Source organism: Podarcis melisellensis, assembly GCF_964234715.1.
Source record: "Podarcis melisellensis genome assembly, chromosome: 13".
NCBI lineage: Eukaryota > Metazoa > Chordata > Lepidosauria > Squamata > Lacertidae > Podarcis > Podarcis melisellensis.
The window spans coordinates 38,407,650-38,433,952 of record NC_138545.1 but is presented as its reverse complement, the minus strand read 5'-3'; the positions used below and the strand labels follow the sequence as shown (position 1 = coordinate 38,433,952).

The window sequence follows — 26,303 nt, the reverse complement described above, 5'->3', positions numbered from 1 at the left end:
CAGTGCATTCTGGGATGGTGCTTTGGGTTCCCGCAGTGCATTCTGGGATGGTGCTTTGGGTTCTTTTTTAAAAAGAAAAGAAGTGGGGGGGAATATGTTGTTCAGAAGTTAAAGATGGGAAGGCTCTACTCTTGAAATCTTCTCTGAGTTGGAGAATGGGACCTACTGGGGCTTAGAAGCAGGAACAGAAGTTCCAGAGATGGAAAGAAGAAGAATGGCAGATTAAGATGATGGATTATGCCGAAATTGCTAAAGTGACCGGAAGAATCAGAAATCAGGAAGACCAAAATTTTAATAAGGAATGGGGGAAATTTATAATTTATCTTAAAAACCCTTGAAAACAGCAAAAAGCGTTAGTAGGATGGGAATAACACTTGTAGTTTAATGGTGAGTTTTGGATATAATGGAGAGGTAGAAGATTTGGATTATCATAAAAGATGCAGGAAGAAATGACTAACAATATGACCCACAAAGGGGAAAAGTCCAGGAGATTCTTTGGAATCTTGTTTTTATGTTGTATGCATGTCTAGAATCAAAGGAAGACGCAATCTCAGCGCTACACTCTGAAAAATATATGTGGCTCTTCGTGTTACAGGTCATATGACTCTCCTTCAGGGACAGCTGATTTAGGATGCTTCCCTGAAAGGATAAATCTGGATTAAGTGGGCAGCGGGAAGGGGGATACAGACTGGAGTATTGATGCCAAAACATTATGTGGGCAATGCAAAAAACTTGCATGTGTAAGGAGCGTCAATCTCACATTAAACTTACCCACGTGGGCACTGTTACAGAAATACCATCAATCTCTTCAAGGGATAGCTAGAACATTCTTGTATGTTGAGTCACTCTGTGGATTCTCCTATTGTTTTTGTACCAGTGCCTTCCCCTCTTCCTTTCTTTGCCATGGTGTGTTCTGGGTTCTCTCGGGAGCTGACGAATGGGTTCTCCTGCATTCGAGCAAAAGGAAAAGTGGTTAAGGTGGCAAGATACAAAACTTACTTTGGATGAGAGGGCGGTCCAGCGGCTTCGGGGAAAGACTGGTGATGGGAATTGGATGACACGAGTCTGGTTCACAAACAAGATCTCAGAGCTGCTTCTTGTTTTTAACTGTAGCTGCGCCACAGCAGACAAGACGACTGCCACCTCCAGCCATCTCCTTGCGCTCCAAATCCATGACATCTGAGTTGGAAGAAATGGGTAAGGATGCTCACGGGTTATCATTTCCTGTCTCAAGAGTATGCGGGGAACTGCCATCCCCGATCCGTTTCATGGTGAACATACATACATGCCCTCTACTGGAGGGAGGGAACACTGCACTAGAAGCACAGTGTGACCAACAGACATGCCAGTGACCTGGCATTTAGATGGATGCATGTACAGCGACTGTGCAGCTGATACATGTGTCATCTTGTGGCCTGTTTGGTTTGGGCAACTACTTCTTCTTGCACTTAATTTATTTGCTAAAAATATTGTTTGGGTCACCCCGTAATAGTTGTAGTTCTGCCCTGAGGTGCTTCTGATGTGTGTTCTCCTTTGCCATAGAGCAGAAGACCTGCAAATGATGAACTAGGCTGAGTCAGATATTCAGAATCTTCTCCATGCAGTGCACCTTGATTATCCCAAATGAACCCATTCATGCATAATTTGTTACTATGGTAGAACTTGTTTTTTTCTAGCTGAAGAATTCATTGTCACCCGCCCAGATTTGAGGGGCCCTTAGGCAAGAGGTCTTAGGTGCCTCCGAAGTGGTACTGTTGCCCACAGTATGATTGTTGATTTGAGGGTTCCTCCTAGGCAAGACCCAGGCATGGACTTTTGAAGGCTTCCTCTTGACGTCTCACCCCGGTTTGTCCAAATCCTTCAAATTCTGCTCAAAGCAGAATTCGGCAGGAGACTTGCATGGAAGCAGTTATGCCAGATGGATAAAGGGCAATCCTCACTGTGACAGGAAGTTGTCGCCATCTGCGTTTCAAGTTACGCATTACCGTCCCCATGTGAATGTGTCCTTGGAGAGGGTTTCCAATGTCTGCACTTGGCCTCAGCCACTGGAATCGCACATGGAAAATGCCGCAACACAGAACCTGGAATAGGTTTTTCTTTTAAGTCCCAGTTTCATTCTCCTAGCTGGGGCATACTGTGGGGCAAGCGCTGAGCCTGATTTTACAACCGGAATAAATTTTAAAAAAACAAAACGTATTTTAGCTGCTCATCCCAAATCATCATTTTTTTTACTGACTGCAGGCTTTGGGGGAAGGTTAGATGGGTTGCAAAATCTGGTGTATATAATGATTTTGGTGGATAAATGAGGGTTTCCCAGTTTTATGCATCATTATGGAAGGGGTGGGGTGTCATTGGTTCTCCTCTGTCTCCATCTTCTTTCTTTTTGTCCACCCACTGCTGCCCCGGACTCTCAAAACCCATCATAGTTGAGAAAGGTGAGTTCCTGTCCCCACCCCAAATTGCTCCAATAATGGCCAGAAAATGGGCTGGATTACAGAAACACACACACTTCCCTTTTGCTCAGAACCGGAGACTCGGAGGATGAGGGCTCTCCCCTTCTTCGCACTGTTTTGAGTAATGTTGCTGCTTAAGGAAGGTCTCCCCCCACCCCGATCTGTGACCTGATATCAGTGATCTTCCTGTGTCAAAGAGTGAAGTAGCAGGGCTGATGTAAACATCTAACCCAGCCAAACATTCATATAATTTCAGGTGTGGAAAGCAGCGGTGATTAGATGAAGGGAAGCATATTTTTAGGCAGGGGGATATTTTAGGAAGCGCTCAGTAATACAAGGTGGCTTGAAGGCTTTTCATCAGTCCCCCTATTTTTGAAAACCTGAAGGGGAGCTGCTGCAAGGGACTAAAAAGCCCCACTGCTGACACACTATCGAAGTGGCACATCCCTGGAAACGGCACTAAGTCATTGTAGAATCTTAGAGTTGGAAGGGACCCCAAGGGTCATCTAGTCCAACCCCCTGCAATGCAGGAATCTCAGCTAAAGCATCCATGACAGATGAACGTCGTGTCCTTTCCAAGGACGTTTTTAAATTACACCACAGCAGCTTGGGAGAAGTTCGCACGTTTTTAAAGCGTGTTTTCAAAATAGGGGGAAATGAGATTTCAAAACCCCTTGGACAACTTTGTAACTGCAAATACTACGTGCACCCTACCTACCCACTCGATACACTAATTTCTCCCCTCCCCACCCGCAACGGGTGTCACCGAATTCTCCCCATCCACCCACTTTGCAGGAAAGAAACGGCCAACAGGGGTGGAGGCTCGTGGGGAGCAGGGCTAGGTGTTTGGGGTGAGGAGTCCTAAAGGCTTATAGGAATCATGGCAGCATTGCCAGAACGTAGATACAAGTAGCCTAATGCACTTCAAGTTATTTATTATTTTTTTAGAGAACGATTAAACAGAATACTGCTTGCAGGCTTGACCTTATATCTCCACTCATAACAGGGTTAGAGATGAGGGTGTCTGTGTCTTTTACGTTGTAATCATAGCCTGAGATGCTTCGGTAGAAGCTAGGCCCTCACAGGCCGGCCCATGCTCTCTTGAACTGGGAGGATTCTCTGCCTCGCCCACACCCATCCTCAATTCATAGACTCCTTGAACTGTAGAGTTGGAAGGGACCGTGAGGGTCATCTAGCCCAACAATGCATAAAATATTCGCCCAACGTGGGGCTCAGACCCACAACCCTGAGATGTTAAGAGTCTCCTACTCTACCAACTGAGCTGTTGTGGACAGTGACAGATGCCTCAATGCCCGTGAGATGCCTTAATGCCCAGTATCTTCTCTCCCACATCCTGCTTGTTACAGGGGGTTTCCAGGCCTTCCCCCCCCCCAGCTATACCTTACTCCTCCCCCAAAAGTGGAGGTGCTAATTTCTTCCCCTCTTGCTATCTCCCTCCCACCATCCAGTCTCCCCCTGGAAGAAGAAAACAGGTGAGTGTCACGCATCCCTCACCCCGCCACGCACGCACCGAGCCGCCTCGCTTATCTCTCATTGCCTCCCACCCAGCACCGCCCTGCACTCTCCCACCGACGCTCCCATCGGTTGCCGCTGCCGCCCCCCCTCCGTCCACACAGCTCCACGAACCGGCCTTCCTAGACATGCCGTCCCCAGTCCACCCCCACCCCCTGCACCTCCCACCCCCGTTATCCTCCCCTCCTGTCGTCTCTGCAGATTATGAGCCGGCGATGGGCACTGATAAGAAGCGGACTGTCTATCAGATGGCTCTGAGTGAGTACCAAGCAGGCCCTGGCGACCGCCAACAGTCTGCGGGAGGGAATCTCGGGGCAAAGGCTGGGTACCTGCGAAGCAGCACTCCTCCTGGGTGCCCTCTGGGAGCGTTCCTTGCAAGAGGGGGTGCCAGTTATTTCCTGCATTCGTGTTAGCAGGTAACAGAATTTGGCTTTTCACGCCGCGGAGTTTTGCAGCACCGCGGTGTGAAACCTTCAGTTTTTTACTCTGGCGTACATGTGCAGAACAATGTTTGAGGACTAGGGAGCATAGCCACGGCTAGGGTTTATGGAATAGGTGTCAGCCTGCAAAACAAGCTCTTGCCAGTTCTTGAAATCCAACATCCTGGTGTTTGGGTAGCAGCTCCCTTGCTGTTGGGGCTAGATTCAGGGCAGAAGCCAACAGAAAAAAAGAGAATTTCAGGTTTTCCTATCCCATAACAGCAGAGATGCAGAACTTTCGCCCTTCCAGATGTTGCTTCTGCACTATAACACCCATCATCCATGCTGGCTGTTGGGGCTATTTATTTATTTATTTATTTATACATACATACATACATACATACATACATACCCACCCCACCCATCTGGCTGGGTCTCCCCAGCCACTCTCGCCGGCTCCCAACAGAATATTAACAACACAATAAAACATCAAACATTAAAAACTACCCTAAACAGGGCTGCCTTCAGATGTCTTCTAAAAATCAGATAGTTGCTTATTTCCTTGACATCTGATGGGAGGGCGTTCCTACAGGTCATGCACCACCACCGAGAAGGTCCTCTGCCTTGTTCCCTGTAACCTCACTTCTCGCAGGGAGGGAACCGCCAGAAGGCCCTCGGAGCTGGACCTCAGTGTCCGGGCTGAACAATGGGGGTGGAGACGCTCCTTCAGGTATACTGGGCCAAGGCCATTTAGAGCTTGAAAGGTCAGCACCAACACTTTGAATTGTGCTCAGAAACGTACTGGGAGCCAATGTAGGTCTTTCAGGACCGGTGTTATCTGGTCTCAGCGGCCACTCCCAGTCACCAGTCTAGCTGATGGAAGCTGGTGTACAGCTCACAATGAATGGGCTGTGAGGAGCACCAGTCTTGCCTTCTTTGCCAATTGGCTGGGAGGTACACACACAAAACCCCAAATACCAATCCGGTTGTTTGATGTGGTTTTACTTGTTGAAGGAGAGGGCAGTGTCTGGTAGCAGGGTGGGCTTGCAGCAGTACTGACAGTGTCATCCTTAAGGCTCGGGGCTTGAGCCAAGGGTACTGACTCCCAAGCATAAAAGTTCCTGGCTGGTGGTGAGGAAGTGTAGTCTTGTGTGGGCATGGGCAGAAGGTGGGACAGTGGGAAATGCAAAGAAGTCAGGTGGAGCTTGCATGCACAAGGTTCCAGTTAGAAAAATCCCAGCCCCTCTAGTTAGAAGATTAACTCAGGCAGCAGGACTGGCCAGGCAAGATTTCTCTAGGTGTGAGAGACCTGGGAAAGCTGGCGCCAGTCGGGGAGACATTGGGGCTAGGAGAGTCTCCCCTAACCTTGATGCCCTTCAGATGACATTGGACCCCCAAGGCTCAATCCCCACAGCCATCATCTGCAGCCAAGAAGGCCAGTGGTCAGGAATTATGAGAGCTGTAGTCTAAAGCGGAAACATCTCTGCATAAGGCGTTCTCCAAAGTTCGTCTGACCTTGGCCTGGTCCTGCAATGCACTTTCTTAGGCAAGAATGCAGATTAGGATAGCTCAGTGTAGATTTGGCATCCTGGATCCGAAGATGCAATTTGCCCCTGTACATTTTAAGCACATTGGTGGACCGTAGGGATCATAATTTTAAAAATAAGAGACTACATGAGACTGAAATCAGGTCACCCTTAGCCTGATGGGCAAAGGGACATAGGCGTGCTCTGCTTGGGGATGGTTGTAATCTTGCCTCTTTCTGCGATTCTGCCTCATTTCAGACAAATTGGACGAGATCCTGGCAGCAGCTCAACAGACAATCAACGTGGGGGATGGATGTGGCAGCGGAGGGCTTCCGTCCTTGGGGAAATCTCGGGGCACTGCCAAGAACTATTTCTCTGCTGAGGTAGGATGGAGCACAGCTCACCAGTGGAGCAGACATCTAGCAAGATCTGTTGTTGTCTTGATCAAAGTTTCCCTATGCAGAGAGTGAAACGCTGGCTAAAAAAGTATTCTTTTAAATGCAATTGCCAGTATGTTCCCTCGTGAGTTTTCCTCTTCAAATCCTCGGTTGTTGAATGCTATCCACTTGATACTCTAATATTCTGTAGCTACTAAGCTGTTTTGGGGGATCATTTTTGCCCCATCTAAGTTTGGGGTGTGTGTTTTGTTTTGCTTCAAACCTTAGTATCCTGGTACTAAGTACCTGAGTTCACGATTAGAGTGATAGTTTATCTTCTCTCCTCTGGGAGAGGGGAAACCAATAGTTTTGATAATGCTGGTAATGTTTCTGTTCGTACCTATATTCTTTCTCTTGAAAATTAATAAAATACATTAGTTGTTTTTTTAAAATAAAATATAAATAGAGTGAGAGTTCATTATTGCTGCTACATCCACCCACCTTGGGCGTAGGCAGGGGGCAGTCCCCCCCCCCATCAAGTAAGTAAACAAAAATACTTAACTCAGTTCTGCCCCCCCCCCAACATAAAGCCTGCCCCCCCAATAAATCCTGACTACACCCCTGCCACCCAGCCTCTCTGAGTCCTTTCATCTGCTCTTACCAGTTCTCTGGCTTCATCTTTTTCTTTCTTTTTTCAGCCCAGTTTTGAACAGCACCGCCTGAGTCAGGCCAGTTATGAGCGCCCATCCTACCTGCCAGCCAGTCACCCCCCAGGCATGATGCTCCGCCAGAAGTCTATTGGTGAGACAGGGGTTGGGAGGGTGTGCAGTAGTCCAGGTGTCTGGGAGCCAATGTAGGTCTTTCAGGACCGGTGTTATATGGTCTTGGTGGCCACTCCCAGTCACCAGTCTAGCTGCCACATTCTGGATACTTGTACAGCTGCAGCCAGGTCCTGGTCTGGAGATCGAGTAAAGGTCACGGCTCCAGCAGTTGTCAAAACTAAAAGTCCCCGCCTTCCCACTGCCATCTATTTTTCTGCCTCTCCAGGGTTTCTTGCAAGCAATTGAAGACTGTTCCTGCATGCAGCCTGTCTTTGCTCCTCCCATTTCATACCTCTCCTGGTTCTAGGAGTTGGGGGGGGGGGGAGCTTGTCACAGCAGGAGGAGACACCTGTGACTCTTCATCAACCTGACTCATCTCTTCCCTCCTCTTACTCACCTGCTTCAGCTTCTGCCTCCGACTCTGGACTTCTCTCTGCCACAGACTCTCCAAGCTCACTGAACCCTGTTACTCCTTCAGCTTCCAATATCTCACCACCACCACCACCACACCTCGTACTCTGAGCTTTTTTCCCTTGAGGGTTCCCCAAAATTGCCTCCCACCATTCATGGTCCAACCAGTCCATGACAGCAGATATGAATGAGAAGGGCCGGGAGGGAAGAGGGAGTTCTCTTTGCTTAGAGCAGGGCGGGGAAGCCTGCAGCTCTACGTGGTGTTGCCCAACTCCCAACTCCCATCAGCCCCAACAGACAGGACTAATGATTCAAGGATGGTGGGAGCTGTAGTCCGGCTGGAGGGCCGCAGGTTAGACAGTGGAAATATGGGAGAACGGTTTGGTGATGATAGCATTCCTTCTCTCCCCAGGTGCCGCCGAGGACGACAAGCCCTACCTCACTCCCCCTGCCATGAAGTTCAGCCGCAGCCTTTCAGTCCCCGGTTCTGACGACATCCCCCCGCCTCCAACCACCTCCCCTCCAGACCCCCCCTACAGCAGCACCACGCCCTCGGCCTCCGGGCGTGCCACACCCTTGGCCCGTTCCACCTTCAACCCCAGCAGCGAGGCCAAGCTCTACTCAGCTTCCCTGCACCAGGAACCGTCTTACGAACCGCGCTCCCGCGACAAGATGTCCCTCTACCGCCAGGAGTCTGAGGCGGGGGCCGAGGGGTCGACTGCCCGCGGCTGGCGGGGCCACACCCCAGACCTGCGCTACTACAACCTGCCGCCGCGGGCCACCAACACCGCCATGTATGTCCCCACCAAGCCCATGCGGCGGAAGGGGCCGCTTGTCAAGCAGACCAAAGTGGAAGACGAGCAGCGCCAGCAGCAGGGAGCCTCTGCTTCCCAGGCGCAGCCGTTGCCTCTGCAGCCCCAGATGCCCGCCCCGCCGGAAAAGAGCTCCATCCCCATCCCTACCATCATCATCAAAGCTCCCTCGACCAGCAGCAGCGGGCGCAGCAGCCAGGGGAGCAGCATGGAGGCCGAGAGCCAGCCGGAGACGGCGGTGCCTGTGCCCTCGCTCCAGCTCCACAACAGCATGGATTTCACCAGTCAGTTTGGGGCGGCCCTGGTCGGGGCTGCCCGGCGGGACCGCGAGTGGTACAGCGAGGCTCGCCGCAAGTCTGCCCTCTTCCTCTCCACCGAGCAGCCGGACGACGACTCTCAACAGACGCCCATGCCCCGTCTCCGCCACTCCAAATCCATCGACGAAGGCATGTTCTCCAGCGAGCCGTACATCCAGCTCAACATGGCTCCCTGTTTTGGCAGCGGCGCCGGCAGCGGAAGCAGCTCCGGTTACCTCCCGCCTCGAGCCGCAAAAACGTACGGAGCCAGCACCACCAGCGCCTTCACTTCCGTGTGCTCCAGTTTCCTGCCGCAGTTACAGGCCCACTCGACGCCGCTCATTCACCCGCTGACGGGCAAGATTTTAGACCCTGGATCCCCCTTGGGACTGGCCCTGGTGGCCCGTGAGCGGGCCTTGAAGGAGTCCCAGTCCCAGCAAGAGAGCCGAGATGACAGGCATTCGCGCCCGTCCTCGCCCCGGTTCGGAGAGGCTCCCAAAACACCAGAGTCTCCCGGAAGCTCCATCCTGCGGCTCTGGGGGACGCCAGAGCAGCAGCAGCACCATCACCACCACCACCACCAGCGCCCGGCATCACCACGGAAAGAGCCCGAGAGCCCCCGGCACCCCTCTCCCGAGCAGCAGCAGCAGCATCCTCCGTCCTCGGCCAAAGGCGCGCCGTGGGAGAAGCGGCCCGAGGAAGGGGAGAAGCTGGAGCTGCACGTGCGTTTCATGGAGAACTGCCGCCCAACAGAGGAGGAGGAAGGGGGCCAGGAGAGTGGGAAAGCTGAGGTGACCACTGCCCCCGCGGAACGCGTGGCCGAGGAAAACGGGCTCCCGTTGCTGGTGCTGCCCCCTCCCGCCCCATCCATCGATGTGGATGATGAATTTGTGTTCACCGAGCCGCTCCCGCCGCCCCTCGAGTTCTCCAACAGCTTTGACAAGCCCGAGTCGCCCCCCAAAGCCGCCAATGAAGTCCCTGCTGCAATGACCCCTCCAGCCGCGCCCCCTGCTCCAGCCGCCTTGGACTCCACGGCATCCAGCTTGACGTCCTACGACAGCGAGGTGGCCACCCTGACTCAAGCCGGCACAGCAGAAACCAAGGAAGCCCCTCACGTCAACTTCTCTTCCGTCGTGTCCTCCATCGCCATCCCTCCTGCCGAGGCCCCCGAAGCCGTGACGGACTCGGGGATCGAGGAGGTGGACAGCCGCAGCAGCAGCGACCACCACCTGGAGACCATCAGCAGCGTTTCGACTCTGTCCAGCATGTCTGGGGAAGGCACCGAACTCTTGGACACCTACATCACCTATTTGGACGGGCAGGCTTTTGGGGGAGGCAGCGGCAGCGGAGGAGGCAGCAGCAGCAGCGGTGGTGGCGGAGGCAGCACAGAGAAGAGCCCCCTGCAGACCAAGCTACGTTCGCGGCCATTCCCTGGTCGCTTGCCGGTGGCAACCCCTACCAGCTCCACCATCTCGGTTTCTGCATGTACTGAGAACATGTTTGCCCTCACGCCCGCTCCGCCCTACCACCAGCAGCCGGCCGCTGCCGAGCCGGGCAAGGAGCTGCAGCGGAAATCCCCGACGCTGCCGTGGGAGGAACCCAAGGCCTCCCCCATGTCCACCATGAAGGCCAGCATCATCAGCGAGCTGAGCACCAAGCTGCAGCAAATGGGCGGGGTGTCGTGGTCCCGCCCGCCCGACTCGGTGGCTTCTTTCGGTTCAGAGAGGCCCAGCTCCTTGCAGAGGCAAAGGTACTAGGCGACTGGAGCAGGAGGAGGAGGAACAGGAAGCAGGAAGCCAGCCCCGTGCATGCCGCATCTCGTGTTTCAGTTGGGTTTGTCTCCTTTTCTCATTCTCCCGTCAATGCTTGCTTTTTTATGATTTTTATTTTTTCCTTTTTTCTACCACCATTACATCGTTTGGTGTGCTGGCAGGCACAGGGCAAGGGTATGTGCTCTTCTATGGAGCACTTTGCCCGTCTTGTTCAGCGGGTATGCATGGTGCATATATTTACTGTACCACTGGCTTGCAGTTGTATGTGTGTGTGCGCACAGACCATCCCAGCTGCTTTTTGCGTGCACTCAGAACACAGGCCCAGCTCCTCCTTAGGCATCCAAGGAGACCATTCATACCAGCAGCATGACTATAGAAGCATACACACATATTTAGGGTCTGTTGGCATGTATGTGCATCTTGCACAAAGTATATACCTTTGTCTTGTACTGTACTCATATGTTCGGGCAAAGGTCTCTTCAAGCCAATAATGGGCAAGACTCTTCCTCTAATGTCCAATGTTTGCTCCTAAAGGATCAGAAACAGACGCAAGTATTTTGAAAGTCACCAAGCCATTGGGTTTCACAGCACATTGTGGCAGGGATCAAGAAACAGCCCTTTTTGATTAGCCCACATGCTGACCCATCCTGCTGAATGGAGCTCATCATTTTGGCTTTCTTGGTGACAACCCCTTGATTATATTACACTGCAGACGGGCAGCAAAAATTGGCAATCTTGGTCTGGATAGGCCACCACGCATGAGTGGTAGGCTGCGTTTGCCTTGTGGGCCTGCACTGGAGACCCCAATGGTGTGTGTAAATGCATAGAGGAGTAAGATTTCCCATTTGGGGGTGGAGGCCTGTAGTTCAGTGGTAGACCATCTCTTTTTCATGCAAAGACCCCGTGTCCAATCCCCAACCTCTCCAGGCTTTCTTTTTGAAACCCCAAAGAACCTCTCCCAGTCAGTGTAGACTGTATGGACCCAGTGATCTGACCTGGTATAAGGCAGCATTCTGTGTTCCTGTGTTCTTTGGGCAGCTTTCACATTTCGTTTTGTGGGGGGATCCTTTCTGCTGAAGATCCCCTTTGTGTTTGCTGTGCAGCACTTGCCTTGCAGAGCCTTGCATCCTAGTGTGCACTGAGTTTACACTCTGGGGAGGATGCTGGTCCCTGCTCCCCACTAAACAAGAGACAAACTCCCTGTGACCCGGCAGGTCTGGGAATGGCTTTCCAACTTGTTGCAACAGCACTGGGGCAGGTGAAATTCTCCCCATGCTGTTTTCCACTGCAAAATTCCTTTCTTCCCCCAAAGTTGCGATTAGCCCTACTGGAGGCAGGAAGACAGGTGTCTCTGTTGAACATGCCGTTTTCCTTCTGCACCCCTCTCTCCAAGCAAGGCTAATAGCCGAAGGCAGGAAAGGATTTGGATGGGGGAAATGGCGTGAGAGGAAACTCCCCCAGCACTCCTCTCCCAGTCAAATTCCAGACACACACCTCTGCTTTTAGGCTTTTCTTTTTTAAAAAAAACAACGTCTGATGACTTAAGAATATGCTCGAAATTGCAACCAGGACTTTGCTACAGTTTTGTGTTGCAGGGAAAGATTGGTAATGAGGGACAAGCTGTCACTAAGGGCTAATCTAGACTGCCTTTAGTGCCGCATTCCTAGGCACAGGTCCAGGATTTAAAGCTCTGTGTCTGAGCATTGTTGGGGTTTTGTTTTGTCCTGGCGATTTTTCCTGGGAAAACCCATCTTTTACTGCTGAATCAGAGCAAACGGCCATTGGGTTTTCTGTGGGTTGATGTTTGCTCCAACTCAGTGGGAGAACATGGGTTTTCCCAGGAAAGGTGCTGTGATGAAAACACCACCACCCAGACATGAAGCTTTAAAGTGTGACCTTGTGCCTGGAAGAAATGGCACAAAATAGAGTCTGGATCAGCCCTAAGAGAAGCTTGTCCACCATGATTGGCATTTCCATTGAGAAAACCTTGGAACACAGATTCCCTGGAACACAGTCTGAAGACCACTGACGCTAGCAGGTTACATCTGAAAGAGCTTTCTGGATGGAGGAAAGGGGGCATTTTACCTTTAGACCCAGAAAATCTGTGGTTTAGTTGTCTCCTCTTCTGCTACATTATTATTATTATTATTATCATATTAATATTATTAACAAACCTATAGACTGCTTTATAACATAAAGCCATTGAAGCAGTGTACAAGATAACAACAGAATAAAACACTGCAAACACAAAAACAATGAAATCATTGCAGCAGGCTTAAAAGCAGAAACATTGCAAATTCATTAAAAAAGCAATAAAATAATTTCTTCAGATGTACAGTTGTTCCGTGACTAGGTCAGTACTCAGGGAAAGTAGGCACCTACTCATTGTGTCACTGGGCACCTAATTTTGGCTGGAAGTCAATTCCAGAGAGCTGCAGTGCTAAAAGCCCAGTTTCTCATACAAGCTGAGCACACCTCTGGGGCAAATGGTGCTCTCAGCACTGCCTCATCTGCGAACCACAGTTGCCAGGCAGGGACATATGGGACAAAGCTGTCCCTTACAACACCCCAGTCCCAAGTTGTTTGTTGGCCCTACACCAGGGGCAAGGAACCTGTGGCACTCAACTTGCCACTCAACTGTGGCACTCACATCATCCCTGATTATTCACTCTGCTTGGCTGGGGCTGGTGGGAGCTGGAGTGCAACAACATCTGCAAGGCTTCTGGTTCCACATCCGCGGACTCCGTACACACATCCTTGCTCAGCTTCTGTGCCACAGAATCTTCCATGCCAGGGTCTTCTCCTTCCTATCTGAGGTTGTGTTCCTGTAGCCACCTGCTCCCCTCTTTGCACCTCCAAAGTGGACTGGGTCCACCCTTGGGCTGCTGGCACTTGCACAAGCACTTGTGCCTCCATATGCACACACTTGCGGAGAGGCATAGGCATTGTGGGTCCACAGCACTCTCCATCCAACGCAGTCGCATTGCTGAGTTTTATTTGCTCCATTCTGTCATTCATCTGCGGTCACACATCTGCGCTGGGAGAATTCACTTGCCGTTCCTCCGATGCCGTGGAGTTGGGAAAGAGAAAAGTTGGGATCTTACGCCCAACACACATAATCAAAGCTGCTTGTCTTTGAATGGGTAGGAAAGATCGGCTGACAGTTAGGACTCCTGTGTCTTTTGTGGGATGGCTTGGGAGTCCTTATTTCATGGGAGGGGTCCTGGGTATTTTAAATGGGGTGGTGGGAAGAAGAAGCAGTGGGATGCATAGTCTAATGCAGCCATTCTTGACCTGGTGTCCTCCAGAGCTTTTGAACTACAACTCCTATCAGGCTCAGCCAGGATGATAGACACTGTGGTCCAAAACATTAGATGCTGTAATGGGTTATATAAGAAGAGCCATAACTTCTGAGCACTATGGGAAGGTGGAGTGAGGGGTATGGTGTGGTACAAAATGCTCTGGAATGGAGGTAGGGAAACAGATGGCTTCTGGGAGAAGAGAACCATTCCTGAATTCATTGGAGTGGAATGAATTCTTCCTCCAGAGGCTACTCTAGTAAGCATATCTCCTTCCCACAAGGCAGTTCCGTCCTGCTTGATCCATCCACTTTCCTAATGTGAGGCAAGCTTGCTGTGGCTCCCTCAATTGCCAGCTGAGTGCACTTTATTCTCCCAGTAGGGAAGATAGACTGGGAAAAGTTCCATAGGGCTCCCCCTATTGAGTTCCATTGATGGTGCACATCTCAGCAAAGGAGCCTGTTTTCCTTATCAAGTTGCTTTCCTTTTCTTGGTCATTATGAAGCAGGGCCTCAAGCCCTGTGTGACCCAAGTTAACTTGAGTGCTCAAGTTGCAATGCCTTTCTGATTGCACACAGGAAAAGGCCTCTTTGTCGCTTTGTGAATATCATAGGGGGATGACTGAACTTGGAAGGATTTTCATTCATTCCAAAAATCCCATTGTGTGTGCTTTTTTAAAATGGCAATGAATACATTCAGGGCGGTGCTATTCTGATTTTTTTCTTCCCAAAAGAAAAATCTGAAGCCCAAGTTGCTCCATGAGAGTCAGTTCAGTCAAGGCCAATTTTTGATGAAGACTCAGGGCTTGTCCACGTTTCCACTTGTGCTGTGTCTAGAAAGCATGGGTTGGAGTGGTTTTCTCTTGACCCTCATTTTCGAGGCAAGGGTCTGAGCAGTTTCCCCTTGCCTTGCTCCTTTCCAAGGGAAAACCCACTTTTTAGCAATAGATCAGAACAATGCTGGCAAGGGCTGATGGGAGTTGGAGTCCCTAGAAGACCACAAGTAACCTACACTTGGAGGAGGCCAAGCCTCCTGACTTTCAGAATGGAGTTTTAGTAGATACTTTTAGGCTTCATGGAGATACCTCTCCGATTGTCAAGGCAACCCTGGCAGAAGTTTTGTTTTTTAAAAACTCCCAACCACCAGGCCTATTTTTACGCTTGCTGAAGTCTAAATTTTGTTTTTTCACCGTGTGTTCCTGTTTGGTTGTGGGAATTTCCCTATGCCACTGTTATGCCAACCAAACAAATGTGGGGAGGATGGAAATGGCAGCAGACAGTGCAAGCGAGCTTCTCCTTTTGAATGAATGTGTCATGGTTAGGGATGGAAATGTGCCTTATGTCAGACCATTCCTGTTCCACTGTTGAGGAACTTCTACCAGCTTCATGAAGGATCACCAAGCAGACGTTACAGTGATTGTGTAGCTGCATTTTCTTTGGAGCAGTGCTCCATATCTAGCACAGCTTGCACCATGGATCCTCCCTTCTCTACACCTACTGCCAGCAACCTCTTTATACTGGCAAGAGGATCCAGGTGTGGAAGCCATCTAGGGGTGGAGAGAGCTGCCACATGGAAATGGTCTCCGTCCTGGATATGGTAATGTGGATTCTCCTTACTGCAACCTTCTGGTTCTCCATCTTCAAAGGTAACTTGAGAAAGACCAGCATAGCTTCATTTATATGAGTTTGCTATCTCATGTGGTTTTGTCCTTCATTGGCAGCGCTCCTGAAATCAGTACTCAAGTCACTTTAATATCTTTCTCCAGATATTTGTAAGTTTTTAAATATATATATATCTAAAACAGCAGTAGAAGAGAGAGAGAGAGTGTTTTGAAGCTTATTTTCCCCTCAGGCTGGTTTTCTTATAACCTTCTGCCTCACTGAACTTTTTACCCATGGGGACAACAAGCTGTGTGGAGGCAGTGATTTCTATAAGAAAAATGACCCTCAGGGCAAGAGAGGAGCATTCCCTCCCCCCCCAACTTTCATTCCAGATTGCAGCATCCCACATCTGCTTTGGGTTTGTTGGATTTCCAAAAAAGGATTCTTGTGCCTGATCATTGCATGTGTGCGACTGGAAGTGTACACAGTTTTCTGCCCAAGTCCAGGTACTGAGATGTATTTTAGCAATTGATTTCATACACCAAGGGTAGGGAAAGTGGACCTTTGCAATGAGTTGAATCTACAGCACTGGTTGGGTCCCATCATCCTTGACTGTTGACCATGCGGGCCGGGAATGATGGGAGTTGGGAGCCCCAACAGGGTCACAGGTTCCACATCTCTATCATAGGCAGCGGTCCAGGGCTGCAGGGAAGCCAGTCTTCTACTCCAGTTCATGTTTTCTTCTGGCTAACTGTCTCTTGTTCCTTGTCTCCTTCCCTGCAGGCTCCCAGATGAGACGTCCCCATCACTGATTTCCTCCAAGCCCGTAAGCAGCCTTTTCCATAACTGGCCTAAGTCCCCCCAGGGCAAGCACCCCAAAAGCGTGGAGTTTGACATCCGCCCGGCCCTGCGGCGCGCCCCGAGTCCAGCTGCCCTGCCCAGTGAGCACAAGATTAGCCCTGCCCCCAGGCCGTCCTCCCTCCCTATCCTGCCTTCTGTGCCCATATACACCGGCGTCTTCGATCTCCGCGGCTCACCCACTTCCGGGGGCGAGCACCCTTTCCCCGGCTTCCCCTCGGGCAGCCGCTCTTTGTCTCCCACCCACTTCCTGCCGCCGGCCACGGACAAGCCGTTCGGCTCCAAGCCACTGCCTTTCTGGACCAAGTACGACGTGGCCGACTGGCTGGAGTACCTGAAGCTGGGCGAGCACCGCGATCGGTTCCTGGACAACGAAATCGACGGCTCTCACCTGCCGTCCCTCACCAAGGAAGATTTCATTGACCTGGGCGTGACGCGAGTCGGGCACCGCATGAACATTGCCCGTGCCCTCAAGTTTTTTCTGGAGAGGTGATGGGGGGAAAACCGCCCTGCCCTGGGGAGCCTTTCGCCTGAATGTACAATGGACCTCCACCAGTGGGGAGAAGTGGGGGGGTGGAGGGGTTGCAGCTGTGGGGCTAGGCACAGGGGAAGCTGCGAGATGAGACCCTGTGGGTGAGGGTGGGGATCTCCCCCTGGCAGAGAGATACTTGGAGAAGCTCACCAAAGCTTGCCTGGGCACCCTCAGGGGTGTGCACTTTCCTCCTCTGCGATGCCATGTAGCAGTTTGCCCATTTCACTCATCCAACCGCTGCCGCCGACCCAGCATACGGACACTTCACTTGCAGAGCATCGCTTTCCAAGCTATATATAAGTGTGCGCGTTCCGAGTGTGCAAATCTGCTTACATGCACTCGCCCTTCAGGGCTCCATCGGCATTGCAGCTTGCTTCATCACCTTCGCTGCCTCGAATGGATGGCGTAAGCTGTCCAGCAGCTCATGCCTGCATGTATATATAGATAAGAGAAGATAGATATCTATATTTCATCCTCCATGCTGCTGATTGTTCTTACTTTGCAGCTGTTTGCACATCAGTTCATCTAACCATGTAACAGCTTGCCCTGTGCATCTTCACAGTACCAGGGTTGTTATGTACTCTGCCTTTTATATAAAAAAGAACCTCTGAGAAAAGAAAATTTGCATATATGCTTACTTTGCAAAATTAATTATGTGCTGGCTATTGAAGAGGAGGGTCCAGATCCCACAAACTCATTAGGAATCTCCCTGAGCCACTTTCTTCCTCCCCAGACCCCATCTTTGGGGCGTTTGTTAAACATTGCCCATTTAGTCGTCTTTCCAGTCATAAAACTAGAAACTTGCTGTCTCTTTTTGAAGTGGAAGCTGAGTTCTCAGCATGCAGGCAATTTTGCACCCATTACTGAACAACATGCTTGAGCAAAGCATACAGACCCATCCCAGACTCTCAACCTGAGCATGCAGCTGCCCTGCACTACTGCCAGCTGTGGGTGAGCTTCGTGGCCCTTTTAGTAAGGCAAGAGGTCTGTTCTGCTGCTGCTGAGCTGTGGCTCAGTGGCAAAGCTGTGGTGTGGGTGACTTGCCAGGCACACGCTGCTCAACAAATCAAGCCTACCGTTAGAACTGTGTGTGGTACTGCCTCTTTCCGGTGGCTGGATCCCACATCGGGCTTCTAGTGTTCAAAAGCCAAAAGTAGCTGGAGCCAGTAGTGTTACAGGGTTATTACACAACAGTATTGGCAACTTGGATTGGGAGTGAAGGAGAAATAGCTGGCACAGGGAAGTATCAACTGCCTGTCCCATGTAATTCCAGCAGCGTGGGACCAGCCATGAGGAAACATCAGTCATTCCAGTATGAACAGGGATCATTTTGTGAGTCTTGGTGTGGTTTGTGATCTGAGATTGCCTGTGGCTCTTTCCGCCCTTTTGTCATAAATTCAGCATTATAGCACCCACAGGGCTTATCACAAAGAGAACCAGGTGAGGTGCAACTGAATGGCAGAACAGCTGCATAAAGGTGTGTGCCTTTATGCAAACATAGTCAAAAATAATTTTGACCTTATAGTCCCTTATTTGGCTGAGTTTCAGTAATCCTATCAGAAAACCAACATTGGGTCCATTTATTCTGCAGACCCCATTCTATGGAGGAACCTGCTCTCTAGTCACAGGCCATTGTTTTCAGGCTTGTATGATCTAGAACTGATGAGTGGCTTGAGCCTGCATTTGAGTGGAAGAGTATGTGCCACATGGCCAGACACAAGATGCTGTATGTAGGGTTCAGCCCCATTCCCATAAGTTTAAACCTAGGTGTGATCTCTTCGCTGCAAAGATAAGACAGTATATGCTGTATTTGTAAAACCATCCTCTGAAACTAAGTGCACTTTGATGTGTGGTGTTGGTTCACTTCTGTGTAGTCTTCCAGGGCAAGAATTAGCTCATCCATCCTTATTTTTAATCATCCATGGTGCATCAACAACCTTTTCAGAAGAACCCAGATCTGTTCCTGTTTACAAAAGCTTTGTGGTAAATCGCCTGGAAGCAGTGAATAGTCCCCCATCAGTGATCAGACAAGTTGCTAATTCCAAGACTGCTTTATGCACTCTCTTATGAGACAGCTGATGTAGAGCTGCATCTCATTGGTCATACCAGATGAGTGAATTCATATCACACCCTGAATTCACACTGGTGATGCAAAAGCAAACAAGTCTCACTCCATTTATACCACAGAGTACACACAACCCTGGCTTTAATAGTCTGCAAAACAGCTTCTTCGCAAGTTGTAGTGTGGTCCCCATATACATGCGTGCTGTTGTGCTCCAGCTCACACCTTGCATATTCAACAACAAGCTTCATTTTGTCCTCATTTCAAACGCTATTTCCACACCGCCTCCATTTAGAAATGTATTGCGTATTTCTGCACTTCCAGAACGGGGAAGATAACAAGACAATTTCCCATAGAAGTTGGGAGTCTCTCTTAACGTTCTTCTGCCAGAGGGGTATCTGTGGCAACCAGAAATTCCAGCTCCAGATGGGTAGCCAAGATTGAGGGGCTGGAACTGGGAAGACAGAGCGACATAAAAGTAGGGTGTGGGTAGGTGCTCCCACTCTGGGTCTCTTGTGCTCTCTCCTTCGGCGCCATGTGCTCCTGCACCGATTCCAAGGGGCGAGAGGTCTTGGATACTGACCATATCTGTGCTGTGGATGGAGCATCCCCCTTCCCCTCCCCCAATGCTCAGCTGCCAAAGAAACAAGAGCCCAGCGTTACAAGGGGGTGCTCCATAATTTGCTCTCCCCATTGCAGCCATTTGGACACCGGGACCCAGTGCACGGACTGCTTCCCCCCCCCCCCAAGACACAGGCCAGGGAGGGGTGGCTCTTGCTGCTGCTCATTGCTGGGATCCTCAGAGTGATGCTCCGTCCAAGAGCGGGGGGCGGGGGACGACTCCTTGACTCCTCCCCTCTCAATCTCCACGTCAGGGATTACGAGCTGTGGGGAAAAGTGTGCGGGGGAATTTGTACGATGACTGTAGGCCTTGTGGCTGGCCCCATTTTACCACTTCACCTGTGCTGTGACTCTTAAAATCGACAGCTGGCCACCGACACCCCCGCCACAACTGTGCCATGCAGCTGACCGCCCCACTCCTGCTCCTCTGAAACCGTAGTTCTGTGCCATACAGCTAAGTCCTTCCCACAACCGTTAACCATGTGGCGTAGCACGCTGCTTGTCTGAGCCACGCCACGTTTCTGTACTACGTGGCTCCCATCACACATGTGCCCATAACTCCATGACGTAGGGTAAACCTTGTGCATCCGACATCCCATCAAGGCCAGCAATGTACCCTTTTCCCTTCATGACCACAAGATTAACCCAGGCATGCAAAAAAAGAAAAACCCAACTGGTGGTAGGCCCCAGGCAAATAAACGTTTACGTGGGCAGCCAGGATATTCACAGAACCTTAAGAAGTTTCAGCTTTTGCTTTTATGAAAATAAGGTGGATTTCTAGCCCTCATGGTTGGGAGAAAAGTAGGGCGGGCAAAGTGCCGTTTCTCAAAAGACTCAGCCGAGACTGCCAGTGGTCATAGCCTCTAAGAAGGAGCTCCTGTTGCAGAAGCTGTGTTCTCGGTGAGTGCTCTAATGCCCCCAGTCTAGCATGTGAAGGGGATTTAGGAGGTCCACACAGGCAGGGTTTTCAAGGTGGCTGCCTGCAGCCTAAGGAAGAGGCAGGTGCAGAACCTCAAGAGGTCTAGGGAGGCAGCCGAAATTGCTGGAAGGAACAGGCAGAGGCAGTCAAGTAAGAACAACTAGGCCACAGAGGGACGAGAGAAGGGTACCGGCAGCCATTTGGATACAAGAGGCTGGCCACTAGGGTGGAAGAATTAAGGACTTAAATAGGCGTGAGGGGTTTTTGTGCTTGGGCAGCACTTTTGCCAGCTGATGTTGGGCAAGCGGGCCACTGGATGTTTTGAGCGGAGTCGCACACCTTCGCCCCATTTGCATAGCTGGGTTAACCCGGTGCCATGGCTCTGTGCCACGTGGCTTTGTGTGTGCCTCCCTCTCAGGGTGCCTCTCGCCACATCACTCCTGCCCAGCCGCCTCGTGGTGTCCCTTTCTGTCGCTGCCACGTCCCAACGCGATGCCATGCGGTGATTCCCACTGTGCCTGCAAAGCCACAACTCCATACCACGTGGCCTCGCCCTGGCCCCACCCCAGCTCCAGAATCGTGGCTGTCGTTTGCCCCGCTGCGCCCCAAGAGTCGCCGAGGCCACACTGTAGTGCCACGTGGCGAAATGCCCTCCCCCTCACTGTGTGGATAATTGACACCTGCCGCCGACGCTGCACCGGAGTGCTGCTGGTCGAGCGGCCATCTTTTCTTTTCTTTTAAAAAAGGGCTCTTGTCTCGTCTCGTCGGACTGGCCGCACTTGGCACCTCCTGTCCACAGACCCCAACAAGGGAGCGAAACGAAACAAAACTTTAGAATGTCTTCCATAATGATGATGTTGCGGGGAGGCAGGAAACACGGTCTCCTCTCCAATTATGGGTGGGAGGGGGGTATCTGTGCTGCCGTTCTCAGCTCCTCATGTGGGCGGCCCTCATAGATTCATGTCCCAGCTCTGGGTAAGTGGGGGAACTAAAGCTACTTGATTAAGGGGGTGGGTAGGGAGAAAGAGAACAGTTATGGGGAGAAGGATCTGGAGCCAGGACTCTTGGGTGCTCTAGGAGGGAGAAATGGGGCCTTCAAGGATTGATCATGGTAGGGGAACTGGACCAGTTCTCCTTGGTTCTTTAAAAGAGGCATGGGTGACCTCATAGGGAAATGATGCCTAGGAGATGGAACAGGAGGAACAGTCAATGCTACATATGTAATTTTGGGAAGGGGGGCTTGGAAAGGTAACAGTTATAGATTGTATGATTGGAGGTATATGGCCTACTTTGGGAGAGTAATTAATTGGAGGGTCCTATTTCTTAGAGCCATTAACTAGCAGTTCTTGTGCACAGGAGACCCCAACTTTGATCCCCAAGAAATTCTCTGTTGGATTGTGGAAAGGAAAGGGCAGGCAGTGCCCAAGGAAGTGCCCGTCTTCCCTCTGGGCCTTCTCCATAGTGGAGCCTTTGGCAAGAGCGCATTATGCTCTGTACTCCTTCCTCCACTTACACTACTGCTGTTTCCATATCACTGCAAGGGAAGGGAAAAGATCCCAAACTTGGGGAGAAGTATATGATTTAAGAGGAATGAAGCAAGCAGGACAGAAACTCCAGAAGGCAGGATTCCTCAGCTTTCTAGAAAGAGTGAGCATCTACTTAGTCAAAATTTGGATAAGATATTGCTTTTAGCTAAAGATCTAGTCCTCATATTTGGGCAGAAAGTGGGATCTAATGCATATGGGGTGAAAGGGGATTTAGAAGTCACCCAGGGAATCCTGAGTTCTTTAAAAAGACACTTGGGCTGAATGGGTTGAGGCAGAGGCAGGACTCCTGGGTTCTCCAAGAAGGGATTATAAATTTCCCAGCATTAAACTGGGTTGTCTGAGGGTGTACTGGTCCTAGAAGGGTTGAGAACCGCAGCATTGAATCCTCTTGCCTTAATGTACTGAAATGAAATATGTAATGTTGACTTTGTGATTCAGGGATCTGTTCCCTGGGAATGATTATTGGGGAGGGGGAGGGGAGGGGGAAAGGGGTGGTAATGCCTGCATTTGACACTGGGTTGTGTTTTGATTTTTGTGGTTGCTGGGTGGGGGACAGGGGCTACAGGGAAGGAGGTTGGTACACTCCCCTCCACCCCATTTAATCCTCTCCTCTGGTGTGAGTCACCAAGTTTATAATTGCCCTCCACACCTGGCCTTGTAGCACCCAGGTGTGATGTATAATAGACTTCCCCCCTCTTTCATCTCACCCCCCTCCACCCACATTTTTCTTGGAGAGAGCCCAGAAATCCCAGTTGTTAACAACTGCACCTTTGCAATGACCCAAGAGGTGTGGTTTCTCCATCTCTCAAGATTCCTACCCAGTTCCTGACTTGTCATCTCATCCTCAAGCCTGGCATAGAGTTTCTGCTCTAAGGGCCCACCTTGGTCCCAAAAGGTCTTCACTTCCCACCTCATCCCACAAAGCCCAACTGAATTATTCACTTGAGGGTCTAATCTGGTTCTTGTGCTGGGAGAATTGGCTCCTGCCATTCTAGAACCTTCTCTTGGCTACATGCTCTAGAGTGCCAGGGTTCTAGGTCTCTGCTCTAGAACCCAGCCACTTTATTTATTTATTTTTGCCCTTTGCTAGAGAAAATGGCTCTTTGCACCATCTGCACTCCCACCCCTAGAGCGGTTCCTCAACCCAGGATTCTCAGCCCTCCTTTCACCCCGCGAAGAAACTGTACCTCTAGGAAACCTCACCCTGAGAGCAGAATCTCCAAGATGAATGTAATTGATCCTGTGCTGACTAAGCCCATCCTATGGCATTTAGGCAGGACAGACTAAATCACTCACGCTCTCTCTCTCACACTCCCTTTTTACCTTCCTCTACCAAACCTCTTGTCCTGGGCCAGAGGCCCTGTCTCTGCCTCCAATGCCTGTGCAGAGCAACTAATGTAATTTACTGATTTTATTTGCAAATATAAACTCTATGGGATACAGAGGGGGCCCCCAGGTGTTTTTGCATCCGTTTATGTGAGAGAAAGAGGAAGAAGCAAGGCTATAACTTAGCCATATGCAGTGTTTTCCGATAAACAAAAGGTATACTGCTTGCCAAGTTACTGCTAAACCTGGTGGAGTTTTACCAGGCAAAACTGACAGTAAGGATCTGCTTTAGTTTTCCAAGCTGATTATCTGGGGTGGGTGGGTGAAAGACACCAACATCCTAGGAAATCATACTGATGAAAAGGTGTCGAGCTAGTGTTTATTCCTTGCAAAGTCACAGATACAGCCCTATGCCTACCATTCTCGATCATCGCAGGGCTATTTTTGCAAAAGTCCAGCCAATCAAGCACTAACTGAGCTCAGATGTATCTGAGGCCTTTTCACAACACAAGTAATTTCCTGCGATGCATCTCCACACTAGGCTGGTTTCACCTCACTTTATTTTTTTAAAAAAATCTCTTGCACTAGGAAGTCAAACGTTTTTAAAAAAAAGGAATACGTGGGTCCGATACTGAAAATGTTAGAGCATGGGTGGGAAACCGGTGGCCTTTTAGATGTAATTGGACTCCCATGAGCTTCAACTAGCATGGCCAATGGTCATAGATGATGCGAGCTGTAGTCCAACAGCACCTCAAGGCCATCAGGTTGCTCATTCCTGCTGTAGTCCAGTTATGTAGTCCATTGCCAGCCCCTTCAATCATGTCCAGGGGCATGGTTTAATGGCACAAAATGAAGCAGACATGCTGAAGCCAAGCTGGCCTGGGCTTTGTCAGTTCTTGGATGGAAGATTATCAGGGAATATATTGCCTTAAACACCAATGAGGAAGAATTATGGGGGTAGGCAGATAATGAACTAATGAATAACCAATGATGTGCAAATGGCCGCAAGAGGTAAATCAGGAGCAGGGGACAAACTCCATCAGCTCTGTTGCCGCAGATCCAGTACTCATACCTGATCCCATGAACATATCTATCCAGACAGCACCTCCTGGGAGTTGGGCTGTTGAAGCATGTAAATGAGGGAAACGAACAGAACAAAAGATTTCCCTTGCTGGTAAGACCAATAGCCCATCTTGATTAGCCTGTGATTTCCAACAGTGGCATGCAAGAAATGTCTGTATCGCTCAACAGACATTTGAGTCGCTGCCTGACCTTACACCATTCTGTTCTAGAATAGTATTGTGTGAGTATGCAGGAATAATAACAATTCTGAAAACGTTCTTTTTGGGGGGGAAATGAAATTTGGGGACTCAGGAAGGTAGAAGCAGGCAGGCAACTAGTGCTATGCCCCTCAGCTCCCTCTTATAATCATCCTGACATAACACTACATATCTGGAGTGGATGCAGGCAAAAGAAGATAAACAGGATAGCAGTTCCAGGTCCTGCTGTGCAGCTATAGACTACCTAGCAACTATCCATACAGCAAAACTTCCTTTATAAGAAGAGGAGCCAGGAGGCAAGAGAACAGAGGCAAGAGTGAAGTAGATCCATGTATGGGAGTAGCAAAGGAAACCAAAGACACTGGGCTCTATCCAAGTAAGTGACACTTCAAGAGTAGACCCACTGAGATCATGCTCATTGATTTCAATGGTTCTACTTTGAATATAGCAGGCAGTTGGCTACAACCCAATGTCTAGAAAGAGACCAAACAAGCCATCTCTTTTCTGTCAGATGCCACAGCAAGTTCTCTGGGTAGTCTACACGCAGCCTAACCTACCTCACAGGATTGTTGTGAGGATAAAATTGGTTCGGGGACAGAGCCGCATATACTGTGAGCAACTTGGAGGGTGGGTAGAATAAAAATATAGCTGTTATTCATAATAACATTTTCCACCCCAACTAGCCACACTTGAGAGAATGTCTGAATAGAAATTTGGCAGACATTTACTAGCAAGTCTCTGGCCTCACTTCGCATCAATGGAGACTACAGGGCTGCACTAACAATTAGGGAGCCTGATTCCCCAGCAAGTGTCTCTGCATGGCCAATGAGCTTTGGATCAGACTGGGGTCATGCCCTCTGAGGCAGGCTTAGGGGTCTAATCCACCATCCCTCTGAACTGAGTAAGGGGCACGTTCTAACAAAACTGCAGAGAAGAACACACCGCATAAGAAAAATTCCTGCAAGCAAGGTGACTCGAAGCCACATAAAATATTACTGGGGTGTCTTTCTGTAAAACCTGAGTTAATAAGAAAATCCACCCACTCCATTTATGAGCTGGATAACGTCCTGAACCTGAATGAAGAACACTAAGGAAACTCAAGAAGCAGTTGTATTTCCCTTGCTCCTAACCTCCTGCTACATACCTGAAATACCATACCCAAATTAATCCCTTCTGCTGTATTCCTATGGTATGGCAGAAATCATAGGGCCAAACTAGAGGGGTTTTTTAACACATAGCATACTGCTCCAGAGTTTGTTCTTCCTTTATAAAAGGAATGTTGTATTAAAATCATCTCCATGTGCAAACTGCACGGTTGGTAAAGCTTCCCCTTTGTGTTCTAAACATAGATCACAAATTACTGTGAGTTTGAGTGTCATCTGGTCTTAGGGGAGAGTAAATCCAAAGCTCATTTCGTTTATTTTCTCCTGAAGCTGAAGGAATGAGTCCTTGGCAGTAGGGCTCAAATACTTCCAAAGCAACTAAAGAGACTAGGGTGTGTCAGATAGTTCAGCCAGACTGGGATAAAGCTTTCTGTAATTCTATTTTGGGGGGATTCCTAAAGAAAAAAGAAGCAACCCATAAGGAAAATTATTCCTTCCAATCCGATCCATCCCAACTGGGCTATTGCGTTTCTGTAGAATCTCTTCCAATGGTGGTGGAGGAGAGGAGAGATAGCTCTCCTGCACTCTGGATTCCCTGCAAGAATCACACACAGAGAGAGCAAGACATGGATCTGCATCCTACATATTAAGCAAACATCTAGTTTGACACTTTTTGCCATGCTCCATATCATCATGAGTATGGGACTGTCCCTTTCAAGATTCACAGTAATTGAC

The 26,303-nt window shown here is 49.9% G+C and overlaps 1 protein-coding gene and 1 long non-coding RNA gene across 12 annotated transcripts in view; one reads left to right on the top strand and one right to left on the bottom strand.

Moving 5' to 3' along the window:
* The window catches only part of SHANK1 (SH3 and multiple ankyrin repeat domains 1), a 111,095-nt gene extending 86,561 nt beyond the window's left edge, over positions 1–24,534 (top strand). For 5 of the 8 annotated variants that reach the window (XM_081883758.1, XM_081883760.1, XM_081883756.1 and 2 more), the window contains 7 exons: positions 1,114–1,197; positions 3,923–3,946; positions 4,188–4,244; positions 6,190–6,314; positions 7,007–7,109; positions 7,953–10,398; positions 16,104–24,534. In XM_081883758.1, coding sequence (XP_081739884.1) covers positions 1,114–1,197; positions 3,923–3,946; positions 4,188–4,244; positions 6,190–6,314; positions 7,007–7,109; positions 7,953–10,398; positions 16,104–16,671 — 3,407 coding nt within the window. In that variant the 3' untranslated portion in view covers positions 16,672–24,534. Of the gene's footprint in view, positions 1–1,113; positions 1,198–3,922; positions 3,947–4,187; positions 4,245–6,189; positions 6,315–7,006; positions 7,110–7,952; positions 10,482–16,103 lie in introns of all 8 variants that reach the window. The other 3 variants (XR_014162163.1, XR_014162164.1, XM_081883757.1) reach the window with 3 other exon arrangements.
* Positions 33–16,991, bottom strand: LOC309354377. 4 transcript variants are annotated; one of them, XR_014162219.1, is made up of 3 exons: positions 16,861–16,991; positions 772–947; positions 33–62 (listed from the first exon to the last, which is right to left on the bottom strand). It is a non-coding gene; the product is annotated as an uncharacterized lncRNA (long non-coding RNA). The 4 variants fall into 4 exon arrangements; XR_014162221.1 differs by lacking the exon at positions 33–62 and adding an exon at positions 492–639; XR_014162222.1 differs by lacking the exon at positions 33–62 and adding an exon at positions 10,858–10,948 and having other exon boundaries at positions 492–947; positions 16,861–16,989.
* Positions 24,535–26,303: the final 1,769 nt, after the last annotated feature.